This window comes from Lutzomyia longipalpis, chromosome 4 (genome assembly GCF_024334085.1).
Source record: "Lutzomyia longipalpis isolate SR_M1_2022 chromosome 4, ASM2433408v1".
Lineage (NCBI taxonomy): Eukaryota > Metazoa > Arthropoda > Insecta > Diptera > Psychodidae > Lutzomyia > Lutzomyia longipalpis.
The window spans coordinates 7,216,739-7,236,935 of NC_074710.1; the positions used below are offsets into that span (position 1 = coordinate 7,216,739).

The window sequence follows — 20,197 nt, forward strand, 5'->3', positions numbered from 1 at the left end:
ATCCATAGATTTTCTTCATTTTTGGCATGGAGCTAGATAATATAGTCAGCTACAACATATCAAAAAATGAAAAAAATTTATGTCGCCGTTTTCGAGATATTCATCGAAAACTCATCGAAAATTTTGTTTTTGATTTTTGGCCCCCTAGCGGTCACTTTTGAAACTTCGGATGTTCTAGAGAGTTGTAGGGTTTGTTGAGATCTTTCATTTGACCCCGGGTTGATCAAAATCGGTCAAGCCGTTTTCGAGTTATGGTCGATTTTCGATGAAAAATTGTGGCGGCCATATTGACTAAACGGCTTGACCGATTTTCGAAAATGAGGTATCGTTGGAAAGCTCTTGATGGCCCCTACAACATATCAAAATTTCAGATTTTTAGCTATTACAGGGGCTGAGATATAGCGAAAACAAAATTTTGAGGTTATTCAAAATGGCGGACGCGGGGGTGGGGGGTAAATTTTGACGTCATAATCGGACGTCTTCCAGTCGACTTTTAAACTTTGCCGTTTACCGCAAGTCTCTATCTATTACCGTTCTCTTGCAATTTAGCGTTATACTCCGGACGGCCGGACGGCCGGCCGGAAAAAAAATTTTTGGCGCATACGTTTTTTGGAATGTGGGGACCCTAATTCGTGCTCATCCCAAGTTTGAGCCCGATCTGACGACTTTCGATTTTGCTCGGTACACAAAAGCTGTGTCTGAAAGAAACACAGCTAATATGAATGCGAAAAATGACCGAAAAATCAATATTTTATTCACACAGAGGAGCAAAAAACTAATCCCCTAAAAAATAAATAAGCGCTGAGCAATATTTTTAAAAATTAATCCTAAATAAATATTTGAAGTTGTGAAATTTATTGCTTTTAGGGAGGAAAAATTGGAAAGATTTTAGTAGGGATTTTTTTGGCAATTTAATGACGCGTTTTAAAGAACCATGAAAATATTCCAAAAAGGAAATCATTACAGGATACTTGGGTAGTTTTGTCTATTTTAGATATTTGGGGGCAGTGGACAGTGTATTGGATTCTTTTTTTCTTCTGTAATTGAAAATGAAATGTAAGAATCTGTATCCTGAAGAATAAACTCTCTTGATTGACTGAATAATTTGGGTGAGCCTTCTTATTGGCTACTTCGACTTTTCTACGTCACGGCCTGGTGGAGCCTCTGTGCAAGGTTAAATTGAACAGAGTTTATAAAAAATTAATCAACCTAAAAGATCTTAGAATATTTTTCTCAACCTGATGAAAAGGGAAAAAAGAAATAAATCAGTGTCCTACGCTTTTGTAGTTTAGTAGGGGGCTCTCGGAATACATAAAAACGCGGGGGCCTTTTAATTGATAAATGAATATCAATTATTTGGTCAAGTATTACTATAAAAATATAGAGAAAAATAATCACGATGATCTATAAATTCTTTTTTTTCTATCAACATTATCTGTACTTGAACAGACGATGTTTCAGATAAAAACCAAGGACTCTAACCATTACCCCAAGAACCAGAAAAATAATATTTAGAATGTATTTAAAAATATTTTACAGCGATTTCTCACTTCTAAGTCTTTTCTAGCTTTATTTTTCATTTTAAAGATCTTCCAGCATCCCCCGAAAATGAGATGAATGTGAGAAAGATTCATGTTTGCACACATGTTCTGTCCACACACATGCCTTGAAATTGACTATCCCACTCCATGCATGAATACAAGAGTTCTCTTTATGAAAAAGTTATGAGCTTCACAAACCCCAAAGTGTCTGAATGATTTTCCCTTTGATGGGGGAGAAGAAAGTCAATGGAGAGTTCATGCCATTTGACACTCCAATTTTCATCGTACCACTAACTGAGAAAATGCCTTTCATGATGCATGTGTCAAGATAAATCACTTTGATATCGGAATATTCAGATGCATTCGCCCCCATCTCTGTATCTAATGTTGGAACTTATCTTTCGTATCGAATATTGATTTGTATGTTGCTATGCGAATTTAATTAAGTTATGCTTCTGGAGATTCCCATTGAGAGCACTAACGACATTCTGATACATTCTCAATGGTTTTCGTGTATGTCTGCATAAGTCCTTACAGGACGATAGAGGAGCTTTGGGGGTAAATATAGTAGATCAGAGTACCACCCAGAAGTTACACCTAGCATCAAGTATGGAGGAAAAGGGATTTTCTACTGCATCAAACTCCATTAGAAGTGTCTCTTCATAAATAACAAATTGAGTGATTATTTCGGGGTTGAACTTTCGAGGAAAACTCTTTGGTTTTTTTTGTCGGGAAAACCCTCGTCAGTTGGAAATTCTCATGGCTATAAATCACAGCGAGGGGCTCATTCGATGTTTCCCATTGCCAGGAAACATTGTATTGATTCACAAGAAAAATGAGGGCGAAGTTGAAACCCCTTTAAAAAATAAAAACTAGGGGAACGTGGCCCAATTCGGACCGCCGCCCAATTGCGACCGCCCCTTTTTCTCGTAAATGACGAAATATTATAAAATTAGTTTCACTACATTATGAAGATATTATAGTAAGGTAATGTTAGCACCTAAAATAAATTAATTTGGTACACAACAGGACGAATTAAAAATCAAAATTCATTTTCAGCACTTGGCCGACATTTTCTGATTTTAGAAACTAAGTTGATATGAGTTTTTTTCCCACTATTATGTCTCATATTATGCCGCGTTTCTGTAGCTTAGAGGGTCTAGTTTATTACTTGATTTACAATTTTTCGAAAGATTTTAGGTATATTAAATAATTAAGTGAAAATGTTATACATGCAGAATGGTCTAATTGCGACCCCCAAAATGTTCCAATTCGGACCGTCTATTTTCACCATTCACCACGGTAAAGCAGTCGCGCATGCGTGTAGTGGTGTGGAAGTGTCTCTCTCACACAGACCGCGCTGTGTTTTGATTTCGGGAAAATCAATATTTTTTCACGTTTCTTGAAAGTTTTTTCGCAGTGAAAATGTTCCTACAGCCAAAGGGGAGTGCAGTTAGTGTAATTTACGCATTCCTCAAAAGAATTTTCGTGGATTATCTGGGAATTACGTCAGTGAGTGCGCAATTGTCGGTGTGTGTGAAAGTGTGTGTAGTCACCTCAAGGGCGAAATGTCAAAACAAATGTGGGGAAAAATGAAAATAAATTCTTGATTTTCCGGCTTTTCCGGGTAATTCATGGTGTTTTTCCTATTTATAGTAGTGATAAAAGTGATCTACTAGTGAAAAACCCACAAATTACGGCAAAAACAGGGGGTCGCAATTGGAACACTCGGGGGGTCGCAATTAGAACACCGTGGTGAAAAAGTGCAATTTTAGCAACTTTTTTTAATTACATTATTTCTCAGAACAGGTAAGAGTTAGAATATTTGCATCTATGGAACAAAGTTAGCCTATTAAATAACCTTTCCAATGGTACCACACTTGGGAAGATTTAATTCCTTTTTATAGGACTTTTTCCAATCCTTCTGAAACAGAATTTAGGGGGTCCGAATTGGGCCACGTTCCCCTATGTCTTTCACTTTGAGTAATTGAGCCACTAGTTTTAAAATTATTGAGGAATTTTCTATGGGATTTGTACTTTATTGAGACTTTCAAATTATTTTAAAAAGTGGTTAAACTAATTAATTTTCTTTGTAATAATACTGTATTAAAAAAAACATGTTTAAAACAAATTCTCTGCTGCTCTTTGGTATCTAAAAATATGTTGAATGAAGAAGGAATCTCATTCAGGAGATGAAAGAGCAACTTTCGTTCGCCTTTGAAGATTTATGAATTGAACTCATCCTCTTGCCTCATGGCTACCTCTGTCCTTAACCCTTCTAGTCCCTTTATCTCATAACTCAATTACGGCATTCTCTTCCATGGCTTTTTGCTACCTTTTCCCGCTCTCACAGCATCTCTCTACGAGCAGAACACCCTCGCACAACGCCACGAGACGCCACCACCCTGATCTCGTGACTATCGCGTGACAGAGTTCACCTGGTTGTGGATTTTGTAATTCAAATTGTTCTTCAATCCTTTTACTTCTTTAAAGTTACTCCAGTGTGCCTTTCTTGGTGGCTTTTTATTGCTACTCAGCATTTATGCTTATGTGGTGAACACCGGTCACTAAAAATGCATAGAACATGCCACAATTTTCAAAAGCAACACATTAGAATGGAACTATTCTAGTGGGTAATTTGGCCATCACCTGCCCAAGAATGCCAAAGATGGTAAACATATATTTTTGTCGTTTAATGGCCATGGTTGAAATGCCAATAGAAAATGTGCAGCAAAGTTTAAGGTTCTTGTGAAATTTTAGATGAAAGCTTACCATTCATTTCAAGACATTTTTGCTAAATTTGATTGATTGAAGAATTTAACGACTGTTTTTAAATTATGTTGTTTTTTTTGATCGGAGACAGTCAATAAAAACGCACGTCTTCACGCTTTCAGCGTGAAGACACTCTATTTACACCACTCAAAGACAAAACTCCTCTTGAAGAGAAATCTAACGTGATCTATTCAATTCCGTGTAGTTGCGGACGCGAGTACATTGGTAGAACGTCTCAAAAGATTATGTTGCGCATAAGACAGCATAAAAGAACATTGAATGACTCCAACACCGAAGCCACATCATTGGTGAATCATGTGAGGGATCAGGAGAACAGAGGCCACCAATTTGACTTCGAATCTCTGCGGGTTTTGGATCAAGCTCGCTTCTCCCACCACCTTAATGTGATGGAATGTTGGTATATTCATCTTCGTCTACCCAATGCGGTCAATTGTCGAATGGAGGGGGCTGGCTTGCACGAGTGTTACAGCCCATTAGTCTGGGAAGCGACGCAAAGCATTCTGGATCATCTGTGAGGGCTCGGGCGGTTTGTGTGTATTGTGTTATGGCGTGCTGGTAGTTTGACCAATTTTGATGTGCAATTCTTCGTTTTATAGTATAACGGTGTCGTATTGCTGAAGTGAGTTTGTATTTTTATGCGCTTTTTGAATGTTTTTCCCAGATTTATGTCACTATGTTGGTACTAAGATGTACATATTTTGTTGTAGAGCCTGATGACCTTTTTGCTAAATGTTGCAATTTATTGCGTTAAAATGAATTAATTTTATTTTATTATAAACTAACCTTAAGAGCTTTATTTTAATGAGCTTTTTTTCTCCCATACACTAGTCTGTACTGCAGGAAAATAAATTATTATTATTAATTAGCTTTTTGTGGGATAAACATGAGAAAATTAAATAAAAGAATGAATAATTTACAGAGAGAAGAAGTTTATTCACTTTAGAACTCACGAATATTCTTGAAAATAAAAAAAATAAGAGAAACATAAAAATATATAAAAAAGTATTACATTTAAAAGTCAGATTGATTTTATTTTACCTCAAAATGAGAATTTTGTAAGAAATAGGTGCAAAAATACATAAACCACGCCCCTATTTCATCTCACTTTGTTAATCATACATAAAACATATGCATCAGTGCTCCATTGACAGTGGAATTTAAGGATATACACTCTCGGAGAAAATATAAAAAAATATATTTCATTGAAGTCTACGGACAGACGCTTTATGCACAAAAAGTATAAAGATAAAATAGAATGGAGGCGTGGTTTTTTTTAGCAAGAATTTTCTTCTTTTGTTAAAAATGAGCTTTTCGGCTTTTCCTTAAATATTCTTCCACTTTCTACAATATATTTTGTGTCTACTAGCTGTTTGTCTTCATGACATACATTAAAAGCTTCAAAATGAATAATCTCCTTTATATTGTCTAAATTTTTCCTAAAGCTTCATCTTTTTACACCTGAAGGTTTTCCCTCTTATAAAAGTACCTACATTAAAAATAAATTTATAAAAACGTGCAAATTTCAAATTAAATAGCAATCATGTAAGCGGAAAATTTGCACCCAAAGTGAATATTAAATTCATCTCTTATCACCACATCGATTTGTAATTTCGATATTGAAGGGTGTGGCATGTGTGAGGGTGAAAAATACAACGACCAAGAGAACCCCGCATTTGGGGGAAGTTTCGGTGAAGTTAGGTGTATATAGCACAAAAAGGAGATTGTCGTTTCGCCCCCCTCAAACGTATATTGCAGCTAAATATCGTGCCAGAGATGCCATCAATGGTATTTTCTCAACTTCTTGCCATCTCTCTTGTTCGTATAACTTCCTCGCCGCAACAGAAATGCAAAAAAAAAAACCACCGAAAGAAGCACTCAAAAATCTTTTGACATTCTTTCACGTTAAATTATTTCAGTACAAACATCCCCCCTTTTTTGCACGCACTGCAAACTTTGTCGAGTACAAAAAAAAATAAGATTTTGTGGTACACAACGTAAGTTTTGAGGAGATGGGGAGGCAAGCGAAAAAAATATATTGAATAAGCCATTGCGAAGCCCTGAAGGTAACTCCTCACAGAGATGTGATACACCTGCCGCAAATTTATAGTCACTTCCAGAAGTGATTTCGGTCGATGTGGTGCTCCCCCCATGGACCGAGTGATTTTTTTATGCATTGATTTCATCAGACCTTTTGCAAAATTTATCGTACACACACTGAGGGCCTTTGACGGGCAAAAGACGATGTAAATAATAATATTGCTCCATGTAAGAAGGGCACCGACAAAAGTTATTCAAATGGAAAATCGTTATGTAGGTACAATACCGTTAAATTGGTGAAAATGGGATCAGAGAAAAAATTAAAAAAAAGATCCGTTAAAGGATTTTCTCATAAAAATCTTTCTTTGTTCTCGCCTTATTATTTGTAAGAATTTTTTGAAACTTATTGTGTTTTGAGTTCTAAAAAAATGTTTTCTAAAATATTTGTAAGCCTGAGAGAAAGGGAAACTCAAGTCCTCGAAATGTCACAATTGAATAAATTCAAGACACTTAACCCTTTTACGTTCATTGGGTCTTATGTAGACCCAAACATGAAATATTTTATTTTCTCAAATTTCAATGAATTTAATTGTTTTTCTAAGCTATAAATGCATTAAATTCACACAAGAGAGCGCATGTTTCAATGTTTCACGTGGACACGAAGGGGTTAAAGTCCTTTCCGAAATCATTCCTTCAATTATATTATTTATTTCGAATATTAAAAAAAAATTCAATAACCAGGAAAACTTTTTTTAATACGTATTTCATTATTTCCATATTTTTCTTGGAGTTTAACACAATAAAATCCTTCCAGTTTAGTCCTTTCATGAATTCAGGAATGTTTTAAGTTACAACATCATCGAATAAACATTTTCCTTTCGCATTACCGCATTTATATACATATTTTCCTTGCAAGAAAATCTCTTTTATTTGGCGATGCGATGATACTGTTGAATTATTCAGCCGCACCTCTTTGGATCTCTTTATTGTTATACTTTGTAAATTCTTCAATGAGATTTCTTATCTATAAATCCGCCATCTGATTTTAAAAGTTTCCTCCTGAAAAATCATCCCCCTTCTGTGTGAACTTTTGTGAGTTTCCAAAAGAATTTTCCTTTGAAAGTTGGCACCGTGATGTACAGAAAAAAAAGAGGTAAAAAAATCGATTCTTTTCCACGGTGTGAGAAGAATTTAAAATTTTTTCCACCCCCTAAATCCTTCCTAAAGGGGTTTGGGGGTATAAAAGAAATATTTTTATTCTACCAGCTCGTTCAGAGTGGAACGAACATCCCTCATGTGATGCGGCGGACTTTGTTGGGCTTTCCCGAGAAGGGGTGATTTGCAATTTTGCATTTTGGGGTGCGATGAAACATGATTGAAGGTCCATGGGGTGGTTGTGTGTGATGGAATGTCGATGGGGCTTTGTATTTCATGTGACTTGCGGACGCGTGGAATAGGGGTAGCGTAGCACTAGAAGGGGTTTGAGATAAAAGCAATTAACAACACCCCATCATCTTCATGCAAAGGCGCCTCCTGCATGGAATCACCAATTGTTTATTGCATGCATTATAAATACAATTGCCGTATCCCTATGAGGCATAGACAGTGGCTATACAGTAGGGGGTTGTATCGTCTATTGGATACCCCATAGTGGGGAGGTAGAACAAAGTATCTCCCCATGCCACTAAATCCATATAAATGGATGGAAATTCATGGGCACTTGTCCCCTGAATTAAGCTCCACTGTTGCGGATTAAACACGTTCACCATATAAAATTCCTATTCAAGCTCATCTTCATCATATTCCCGGCGAAACATATGGCTGGGTGCATTGTATGTGTATGCAGTTTTAGCAAGGGTTGAATGATGATGATACCTAAGCGCACTCAATCTCATTCATTGCACAATTCATCAATTCAATACGTTAAATTAATTATTTACAATACTCCCACCCACCATAAGTGCTATCGTTTTCACCAATTAGGGAGTACCTGGGCGAATCTAGACATTATTGACAAAATTATCCATACTATGTAGTCTGTGTAATTAATGTTTGAAGTAATTTTGCATAAAATTAATGCTTCATATAAATAAAAGGAGTCTATTCACCATTATCTGTGTCATAATCTCATTGCAAGATAGTTTCGAAATAATTAAAATGTTGAAGAGATTATTTTTTATTTCTCAGTAAGGTCAACTGGCAAAAGCTCTGAAAAGATTTTCCAAAAAAAAACACGCCCACATTGTACCTTATTTTTCCTTTAGAGTGCATATGCATCTTTGCTTTGATTGAAAATCATTTTAAAGACATTGTATGAAGCATATGCTATCACACCTAAACTTTAAAAGCACAAGATGCTTAAGATTTTTTATGTGAAAGAACGATAAAAAACAGCATTGTTGTCTCTCTCGTGCTCATGTAGGGGTTATGATGCTTAAGCACCTGAAGCTTAAGTGTGATAGCCCCATAAGGGTGCGCTTTATGCTTCTTTTTCAAAGATTTTCTAATGATTTTCTTGTTAGTCACAATAGAAAATCCATTTGAATTTTCTTGAAAAACGTTCAACAAGCTTTTCTTCTCTTGTGCTAATTCCTTTTAGCTGATGACATAAAAATGAATAAACTCCTTTTATTTATGAACGGTTTTTTGATGTTTAATATTTTTTCCCACAAATTTTTGAATTGCTTCAACCGTGAAAATTGGGCTTATTGCTCTCTCTTTGTCTTCGAACTTCGTACATCATGCTAATTTTAAATCTAATAAATACCAAATATTGCCTCTATGTTTGAATTATGCACCATTGTGGTATTTGCAATTTCAGTCCATTCAGATTATTCATGCTGTTTCCATTTATGTGATAATTTCGTTAGTGTTACGACACAATATGCTGTGATAATTAGAATACCTATTGATCTTTCTCTATGACAGAATTAAATTTTCAGGATTTCTAGCAATGTCCATTAACAATGCTGAAATGTGGGGACCCATGAATGGGTAAGGAGATTTATTTGCAAGATTTATACACGCGTAGAATATTCCCAGAATCCCTTTTAAATTCATTGATAATACATAATTGTGCTATAGAGCTTTTAAAATATAGGAAAGGTGTGAGAAAATAAAATTTTTCGTTTCTAAAAATCAAACAAAAAATAAAAGAAGATTCTCAATATTAAAGCATTTAGGTGATACATAAATAAATTTGTCAATATTTATTGAGAGTGAATTATGCATGACAGCTCCAGTCAAACTGTAGAAGCATTTTAATTTGAAATGATGAGGAATTGTTCAGTGGTATTCAGCACCATGCGATGGAGGGCTTTTTTCCCACCTCTTTCCACTTAAAATTCGCTTTTTCCACTGCCAACAAAACATGGTGCAATGTTGAAAAATTTATGGAAATTTTTCACCCTTCACTTCAACGCGGGGGGGATGTTCTCGCCACGAAAGTCACATCAATATGGAAAGGCGACCCAGAGAGCGAGAGAGCTTTTTCCAGGCTTATGATGGAGACACGCAGACATTACCAGATGACTTTTATTATTCATGGCAACGACACGGGTGATACCTGCTGGGAATTCCCAGGGATTTCCGTTGGTTTCCACCTCCCCGCCCCACACAGACTATACGTCTATCTATCAACGAAAGGTACCCCCAAAAACCACAGAGAATTGGGTGCGAAATTAATTGATTTCACATTTACCAAAATCCATCGCGCTCAAGTGGAATCATACCAAAAACAATGAAAATTGGAAGTTCAATTTCGGAACAAATACACTGTAAACAATGCATAAAGATACACCCCCATACTCCCCTATCGAAAAGTAAGCAATTGTCTTTAAACTAAGAAAGTGGTGCTTCAAGTCCAAAGTCTCAAATGGTGATTCATTGAAAGTTTCTCAAGCACACATCTTGCACATTGTGTGCTTGTTTGTTCTGCATAAGTTTCCCATCCATTTGGGAATCTTAAACAAAAGGCCTCAACTCTGGCACAAAAGTCGCGCATGATACCTACATAGATTCTTCTTATAATTTCCTTTCTTCAACTCCCACTCTGTGTGGGAATGTTATCCTCCAAACTATAATACTTCCTGCAACGGAAGTTTCGGGCAAGAAAGCTTATCAGTGAAATGGGAATTTTGTTTAAACAGAAAAGCTCCCTGATGGGGCTTTCACTTCCTCAGAGTGCATGTACTTTGCACTTTAGAGTTTCTGTTTAGAAAAAAAATGTTTTTTCCTTGTGGAAAAGAAGTATCAAAATTTTTGCTTAAAGAGGTTTTTACCCACTAAACAAAATTTGCCAAAAATTGATCAATTATTTAGCTCAATATTGAGTCAATATAAGTCCGCATAGATAGTCAATTATTGATCAATCTGAATGATAAACGATAATTATGCTCAATTTGTTGATCAATCTGAAACCTTCATTTCTGCTCATGGAAGTTGATTGAGAAGAGATTGGGTGAAAATTGAGCATTTATTGATTGGTCTAACCTCACTTTTTGTTGAACAAAATCAGCAAAATGTGTGAGGAATTTCTTTAATCTCGACCGATTCCCGAGAAACGATGATAAGATAGGAATAAATCGAAAACTATTTAAATGTAGTTTCAATTGCAAGTGGAATTTTGCAAATTAATCTCTTCACGAAAACTACTGATTTCTCGAGGTTTGCCTGACTACGTACACTCTTTTCTTGGTTCAGAAGAGTATGTGTCTGTTGATTTTGCTTCTGATAAAATATCTTAGGATAGATAAACACAGAAAAATAAAATAAAAGATAAACAGCTCATAAAAATTGTATGATTGACTAATAATTGATCATTAATTGACCAACCGAATAATGAAGATTTTGAAGCAAAATATTCTGGCATTCATTGATTAATCAAACAAAAACAAATTGAGTTAAAATTGAGCCAATATTGATACTGTCAATATAGAGTCAATAATCGTTTGCATAGATGATCAATTATTGAGCAATCAGATTTGAGCTGAGATTTGTCAATCAACGGTCAATAATTGATCAATTAATTGAATCACATGATCCCACTCAATTGATTTATCAATTATTCAGTCAATCTGATTGACTCAATCTTAATTGATCATTTTTTGGCTCAATAAAAATGTTTATTGGGTAGTTTAACATTTTTGTTGGTAAAAATTTAATTAAATTTTTATGAAAAGAATTTTTGGGAAAAATTTTAAAATATTTCTCTGCAAAAAAGATGAAAAGATTCACTCCGCAGAAATTTTTCAATAAAGCCAACGACACTGTGTGTGCATTCCAAACCCTCCTTTTGGCGTAACTCAATAAAATCAATGAACTTTGGAGGGATAAAAAAGAGTCCAATCGTATACATAGTAATTTACTTCTGCAACCGGCTCGTTTATTGAACACGATGCTGAACTTTGAAGACAAGCAATGGGGGAAAAGGGCGCCTCAGGAGCAGAGAACATGATTTTTTTTACCTTTTTTTCTGCAAGGAGCATAAAATACAATCTAAAGTCAACGAAACACAGATGGGCAAAGAAAGTCCGCAGACAAATAAAAAGCGCACTGAGTGAGATAAGGGGGAGAAAAAATGTTGGATCGGACTCACAGGTAAAAAAATCATGCCAAAAAATCTCTTCATGCACCGACGAATTAATCCTCGGCAGTATTTTCGAGCCAATAGTGAGACATTTGGTGGAGAAACACCTGCCTGTGTCTTAATCTTTTTTTTTCTTCATCTTACATGCCTTCTCCATCATTTTGCCTGTTTACCATATCTGGTGGTCCGAGATGGGAGAGCATGAGAACGAGTCTTGTGTGCGAGAGACCTTTAGCATGATGATTCTGTGTGCATTTTGCACCAAATTTTTGCTCTTGATTGCTTTACACAGAAGACATGAAACAATGCAATAATGAACGTTATGTCTCAAGGGAGCGAAGTGAAAGAGAGATTTTTGCACTATTCAAGTACCTACCTCAAGAAGATTTTCTTTCTTTGTGAAGACATAATTTTCATTCTTGAAAATGGAAGAAAAATAAGGAATTTGAAGGAGAAATTTATTTTGAGAATCTCTTCAAATAAGAGAAAAGAATTTTTAAATTTATGTACTGAATTTATTCATGATATTTCGGGTTCATTTATTATCTTCATCAGCACTGGAGAAAAAAAAAATAAGCAGCCAATAATATTATTTTTAAATATTCTAAAATCAATTCTAATCAATTTCCCATTTTTGGGGAAAATTATGGAAATGTGCAGTGTGGAATAAGTAAGGGATAATTCCACCCTCCTTGATAATAAACCCCAGTTGAATGTGGAGACTGAATAAAATTCATTTTGTATTCAATTTAATAATCATGAAATGGCGCAGCTTTTGCATAAATTCCCCGTTTGTCATCGTTTTTCCACGGGAGGGGAGAGGCTGTGGATAATAAATAAAATTGGGGATGATAATTGTATGCGCGTCTCTTTTATGGATCTTGGGGTGTGTCACGTTATGATATTGAAGTTCTAGATGAAAAAAAAAAACTAGAAAATTGCATTAATATTTCATTGGATAAATTTTATTTGAAAGCTCCTCCAACCAATAGTTTATAAAAATCGCGAAAACAGCTATAAATTCAAAACACTTGAAAATATCAATGCAAATTTTCTTCCTTATTGAGTAAATAAAATAAAATTCCTGTCAACGTTTTTTTGCTTGCATTTATGCATACAAAACTTGGCTTCAGTTGAAGAATTAAATTACATCGTGCGCGTCATATTGCCCCCGAAAATAGCGCGAAATTCGAGGCAATTTTTGGGGCAAAATTGTGGTATCACGCGAAAGGGGATGAAAGAGAAAACACAGCCTCGAGGGAAAGAAAATTTAGTAGGAATCGCATGTACAATATTACTTTTTGTCACGCAAAACAGGAAAAGTGCCATGCTAACCCATTAAATTCCTCCATGAGCAAAAGAAGTTGGAGATTTTTCGCCACATTCTTACGGGTGCGCTGATAATTTCCAGCACCCGTTCACCATGTGAGGCATAAAATGTGATTCGGAAGACTTTATCACATCACGTCCCGGATAGAAGAATGGCAAACATGGTAGTATAGTGAGGAAATAGATTCACGCGCAAATGAAGGTGTTTGGGTGTGGAAGAAATTCCCCCGAAGGCATTTTATTTGTGTATTTGATGCCCTTAGGATAGGAAGAAAAAGAAGGTGGTTATACTGAAAATGGGACACTGTTTCTGTAATATTTGGAACGTTTTAGGTGAATATTCAAGACACACACCTAAATTTTTATATTGTTTGAATATTTATTTGATTATTGTTGCATTACTTTTCTGTTTATCTTAAGATTTTGAGACTACTGAAATTATTCCAAAAATTAATTTAAAAATAAAAACTTTTAATCCTGATTTCATAAATGAGTGTGTGTCTTGACTAAAGACATCAATTAGTTCATGTTTGCAACACAATACTGATCAATCGATGATGAAAGATAAATGAGAAAACATTAAAAATGGCGCTATGATGAGAAACTGAATTGAAAACAAAATAAAAATAATTCAAATGCTATAAATGAGTGTGTGTCTTGACTAAAAATACAAGAATATAAAAATTTTTATGTAACAAACGAGATTTTATGTAAAAAAGTTCAATATGACTTTGGAAACGCTTGAAACTAAACTGCAAAGAAAATCTTTTGAATATAAAATTTTTTTACATAGGCGTGAATGAGTGTGTGTCTTGGCTAAAGAAATCAATTTTTTTATTCCTCAATATACCTAATGAAAATTTTTGAACTACTTAAAAAATCATTATTTATTATTTTCGATACATAAAAGACCTCCCTGTTTGATGCAACATAAAGAACATTACCATAATACGTATAACACCAAAACCATCGCAAGCTGGAAGCTTTCAGGAATGGAGTTTAACTTGGGGCTGTTTTGGCTGTGGCCAAAAAACGAGGGGCATCGCTATAGGGAAGCTAAGTAAAAGACGACCCGTCAGTTACAATTGTCTCTCGCCTCGTTTTACATTTTCTGCCAACGTTGCCAGAATTCAGGGCTTCGGGAAAGGGGCTGAGTTTTCCATTCAATTTGGCGCAAAGTGTATTCCACACCCCTATATACCCTCTTCTATGGATTTCTTTGTAACATCCACGGCAAGATAATAAATTCATTTTGCTTATTTGCAACAAAGTCCCCAAAACACACATGTGTCGAACGTGCGCTTTTCCATCTACTACATCACATGGTGGTGGCATGAAGAGGAAAATATTGATTCTTCCTTGTGGATTATGGGGTGTCTGTGTGTCTTATCTTACGTTACTGTCATCTGTTTTTCCCCAATTGAGTTTCTCTCAATTTTCCCGAAAACATCAAAAGGAATGCACAGGGGATGAAATAACTAATGTATATTGAAGTTTTGCCTAAATTTAAATTTAACACTAGATGTCTCTACTGTCTAACATCGCCCTCTTGTGAGTAAAAAAAAAGTAAATTTGAAATACTAGATTCTTCCGCTATTTAAATGTTTGTTGTTTTTTAATGCTCGAAATGAAAAACATTCTTTTATTGCTTCATTAGCATTCAAACTATATCCACCTATTTACCCCAACAAGTATCTATATATGTACTTCAAACTACGGAATAAAAAAGACAAACCTCATTTATTGGAAAAGGACTGAAAGTTTTTCCTCAAACAAACTTCATCCACTTATCTGCCGGGTTGTTGCAAAATGCAATTTTTCGCAAAATGGCTTATTTTGTTCAGCTTTCCTGTCGCCATTTATTGGCCACCACAGTGTTTGTTCTTTTTTATTCCCAAAGTGCCAAAGTCAATCTCGATATAAATATCAATTTTATAGCGACGGCACACACACTCAATGTGCTCGTTCGTTGTTTTTCACTCCAAGGAAAGACTAAATTAATATTGACGTGCTGTGAAAAGTTTTAGCCACTCTTGTCCAATAAAACCACACACTTGGTGCAATTTTAGTAAATTAATACGTTGGCAGGAAAATTTCTTCCATTCTTCGACGTTCTGGAGGAACTCTCGCTGACGCTTGTGTGGAAAGTTTGTCATGCACTTGTATGCAAAATGTTTAACAAGAATTCACCGCGTAGCACTGAAAGTTTCACATTACCAGCATTTTCCTGTAGTAATGAAAATTCATTTCAACAGTGTAAATGAAAATTTTAGTGAAGTTCGTGGAAAGTTTTGATATTCTTCCTGCTATAAGAAGTAGGTATAAGACGTTGGAATTCTGTATTAACGTGCAAGGAGGCATACCATTAGCTCATATTTTAAATTTCCCGCTAGATGTCACTATTCAGCGTTTGAGTCTCGGATTAAAACAAACTTAATTTTTTTAAAAGAATATTTGTTTACTAATTATTAAGCAATAATTTCTTGTATCTTCATTGAATCATTTGAGATGCTCTGCTATGTTATAATCCTTGGGATGAATTTTGGTCTTTTAGTCTCTAGCTGTTTTGTTGACCTTATCGTAGACTTCGGGGAAAGCAGATTCACAGGTGAGCCTTTTGCGCATTGTATTGTAGAGTTTGTGATCAAACATTCGGTAGAATTCTTCCTTGGTTCTAAATGTATCAGCATAGAGCATCTGGAAGCCATCGCACTTCTCAACGAGATCCTCAATGGCGCGTGTTGTCTTAACTGGGTGGAAATTATTCACATGAGGCACCCCATAAACTCCTATATCAATGTACATTTCCTCGTGTTCTTTTGGATGTACCATCCCTGGATCATTAGGAAGGTTAAAGGGACACAACCACAGTGGGTAAACCTTGACAGAATTATCAAAGAATTCAATACATTCCTTCATTGTTCTCGTTGGTACCAAAAGATCCTGAATTATGTGATTATTCTCATAGAGCTTCTTAACAGCTTCCGTTTGCGTTAGCTTAAGCAGGGACACCTTAACTGGCATCATCCATCCAAGGAAGTAACGGAAGAAAATATTATTACCAAAGGGTACAATGTCCTGTAGCTCCCAGAAAAGTGATCTAGAGTGGCGATGGTAGTAATCAACAACTGGAATGTACTCAATGACAGTTTTACCGCGTTTGAGGATTTTCTCAACATGCTTAAAAAACCACGGCTTGTACCATTTGCCGATTTCATTAATTTTCCCAGCTTCTACTTCGCTATCCTCCACCATGATTCCTGTCATTATTACTGCCTCATCCAGTGAGTACTGTAAGCCTTCAACAAAGTGATTTGCTTTGTTCTTAGATTCTTCGTCGAAAGTCTTTACGATTTTATCCAAACCCTTGACTGGTTCGTACGTTAGCTTGATGAATCTGTTGTGGAAAAAATTAAATTATTATATAAAAATTGTTTTTTAAATAAAGTCTAGTTAAGGATAAAATCTTAAGGGTAGTTTTTCTTGGGGAAAAGGGCTTCTAAAGTTAATTATTCAAAGCATTTAAAGGAAAACATTTTATATTTGGCGCGTATCCCTCGAGTAAACCATATAATGGTGAAATTCTAGTGGTGAAAATTGGCAATGTGGTGAAAATAAAGTGTCTGTTAAACAAAAAAAAATATGGCTGCTTAACAGTTTTTTTTCTCAATCTGATAAAATATCTATTAAAGACTTTTCACTTCATTTTTCAAATCATTTTAAGTAGGGATCATAAATTATTTTTCACACGCTTCACAATCTTTGTATATTTTCTTTTCATTGTGTGTTATGCGAAATTTGGCTTTCGCCACAAAACACTGATACCACGCATTTCTAATCTCTCTCTTACACAATGAATAAGCTGGGGAAAAGTGTGGGAAAAATTGGCAGTGTTGAGGGCAAGTGACTGATAAGATTCGCGTAAGGGGCTATAAAAATCAAGTTTATCACTCCAAGAGGTCACATTCCAACTGTGTGAGTGCAATTTGGGGAAATTTGAAAGAATTTTCCAGGGGAAAGGGAGAATATTTGGAGGGAAAGACGTTTTATTTTCTTACCGTGTTGAGGGGATGATTTTAATTTCAACGGCCGTTAGGAGACCTAGGGTACCGTAGCTCCATGGAATGGCGTAGAAGAGATCACTATTCTCATCCTTGGAGCACACGGTGACACTCCCATCGGCTAGAACGAGCTCGTAGGAGAGGCAAATGTGCTGGAAGAGCCCATAAATGTGGGATGAAGACTCAACACCGGTTCCCATGACTAAACCACCAACGGTTAGATCATCGAGCTCAGGTACAATGGGTATGGTCCATCCAAGCTTCCCAAGAGTCTCAGAGAGTTGCTTCATATTCACCAAAGGTTCCACACGGACAGTTCTCTTCTCTGTATCCACTTCGAGGATATCCACGAGGTTGCACTTGATCTGGTACATGGATTTCTTGTACATTGGCTTGCGGAAGCTCATAGTTTGCCATCCGGGGCGGGCGGTGCACATTTTCGTCGCCATACCCGTTTCGCGCCATTGGCGTACCTGCCGCTGAATTGAACGCACCTTCATCCCATGCGCCGTTGGGGCGCTACTGAGGCGAAAGATGATCTCATTGCGAATGTAGTAGAAGAGATTGTACAAGAAGGAGATGGGTAGGAGGAAGAAACAAACAAATACCCAACGGTAGTCAATGAGAATGATCTCCGTGAGGGTATCAAACTTCTTTCCCATTGCCATTCTTCACGAGCACTTTCACTGCCACTCAATGAAACTCAATCAGCACCTGGGGCTGCCTTTATAGGATTTGCGCAAGATAAACAAAAAAAAAACACTTTTGGGGCTTACTGATAGGTGATTGTGAGTACAATTTATTCAACCAGGTGTGCCACAGAGCGAAAAAAAAATCTTATCGCACCGTCGAGCAATTCAGTGCAAAGTATGACTGTCCACAGTGGGAGTCCGACCGGCGAGTGGATGTCTTCTACCAATGAGCTCCAAAAAATTTTTATGGCGAGTGCGCGAAATCTCCACTTTGCTCGCAACTGACCTTGATAAAGAACATTCACAGATCGCGGCTTTATTTAGAATTTTGTGCACACATACACAGTGTCGCGATAAACTCCATAGGCGGACACCTCGTGCTCCTCACCGCGCTTCTGAATTTTTTTCTTTCTTCGACAATACGCAATCATTGGCATTCTTATCAGTCTTCGTTATAATATATTTTTTATGTATCATCTCTTGTGATGTTTGACGCAAAATGGGCATCCGTCAGAGCACATCCAGACATAATGCAATGTTGAATTGGAATGCAGTAATTCACCAAATTTGGTTGTGGATTCGATGAATTTGAAATTCAGTCCTTTTATCCTCGTATACGATGAGATACCCAAAGATGGATTTCTCCTATAAGACACGATTGATTTATTTTAAATTCACAAATCGTTCCACTCCGTGTCACGATACACTGAAATTTACAATCGAATTTGCTGGATTTTCTCAATTCCATCCACACCCGTATTTGGGCAGCAAATCAATCCCGCACAAGGGGTGGCGCATCGAGGTATTCCATGCACATATTATGCTTATTTGGAATTTTTGTTGCTTTACTGTCTTGAGGGGTGAATTATTTTGCTTTTTGGGATCATATGTTTGTAATAAATTATTGAGCAAAACGATTTAGAATTGTTATAAAAAAATATTAATAAATTGACAAGAAATCAATAAAGGAGTTTACCTGTTTTTGTATGTGGGGAAAACGTTCATTCTAGGAATATAAATATTTCCAAAGAGACTTTCCATTGTCCACTTGGATCAGTTTCAAAAACTTTAGCCTTAAATGCAAACAATGACGTCCCTTTTTATTTCTTTTGCTTCAATTTATATTAATTATTCTATTTCTTTTTACTTAAATTTATTTGTTTCGATGCTTTCTCGGTAAGTTTCTATAGGATATTTTCTATTCTTGATACATTTAAAGAGACAAAGCACAATTTCATGACGTCATTGCGAGCATTTTTAAGTAAAAATCATTTGCTGGATTTATCAAGCTGATCCCGATGAGAAATGTAAAGTCTCTGGCATTTTCTTTTTTTTTTTAATCTTCAATTTTCAATTATTTTAATTGTCTCCATAAATTATATATTTTTTATGCATAAATGAATAAACTCCTTTTTTGAAATCATTATTAGAAAATAAATTGGAAATTAATAAATTTAAATAAAAGGAAATTCTGGGGATTCTAGGACACATTTAAATTTATTTTTAACCGAATGTTTTAGCAAAAAAAATGTATACCGGTTTCTTTTCTTCAAACCCAAAAATCGACTAAATTTACCCCCAAAGACGGTAAACGTTGTCAGCAAAATGAACGTTAAATTGGGAGTTGCAGACAGAGTTACTTTTTTTTACATCTTTCAACAGAATTACCGAAGAAGAATTTCGGGGATAAATTGTCGAATTTGCATTGAATTCCAAGAGATTTTGTAGAAAATCTAAAACAATTTTTGCAAAACTTGTCTAATCATTTTGTCAGACATTCTCCGGAATGTGAAACCCTCAAATCGATACCACAAAATCATTTGCAAATACTCGTATGTTCTTTTTCTCAAAGAACGATTTATTTGATGAATTTCCAATTAAGTGAATTGAAATTTTCAATTCCCTTTGAATCCCACTTCGTTTGGGATTTGGAACAATTTACATCTCATGTCTGTGTCTTGAAGAAAAAAAAAAGTACCTCCCATCATTAATTCCCAACACCACTTTGAGGAGTTTTCTTAGGGGAGTGGGGGGTCGTCAGAGGGAAAGTTCTTTGGGAAATTAGTTGCAAAGCATGTTCTTTTTTTCCTTCTCGCATTTTACATTATGCGGAGGTGCTCCAAAGTGCTCACGGGCTTAGCCTTTTGTCACCCAAAT

General features: G+C 35.8%; 3 protein-coding genes across 3 annotated transcripts in view; 1 reads left to right on the plus strand and 2 right to left on the minus strand.

Moving 5' to 3' along the window:
• Positions 1-20,197, minus strand: part of LOC129795977 (prostaglandin reductase 1-like) — a 211,683-nt gene that overhangs the window by 37,522 nt on the left and 153,964 nt on the right. The gene's annotated exons all lie outside the window — the stretch shown is intronic.
• The window catches only part of LOC129795962 (protein tincar), a 108,217-nt gene that overhangs the window by 3,033 nt on the left and 84,987 nt on the right, over positions 1-20,197 (plus strand). The window lies entirely within an intron of this gene.
• On the minus strand, positions 15,725-18,820 carry LOC129795970 (delta(24)-sterol reductase-like). Its single transcript, XM_055837562.1, has 2 exons — positions 17,346-18,820; positions 15,725-16,684 (listed from the first exon to the last, which is right to left on the minus strand). The coding sequence occupies exons 1-2, from the start codon at positions 18,014-18,016 to the stop codon at positions 15,838-15,840; spliced, it is 1,518 nt and encodes a 505-aa protein (XP_055693537.1). The 5' UTR covers positions 18,017-18,820; the 3' UTR covers positions 15,725-15,837.

Bases quoted from the DNA above. Each gene is read 5' to 3' on its own strand.
- LOC129795970 (XM_055837562.1), bottom strand. From the start codon at position 18,016: ATGGCAATGGGAAAGAAGTTTGATACCCTCACGGAGATCATTCTCATT. The intron at 16,685-17,345 runs GTAAGAAAATAA...TTTCCACAACAG, and splicing joins AAAATCATCCCCTCAACACG to ATTCATCAAGCTAACGTACG.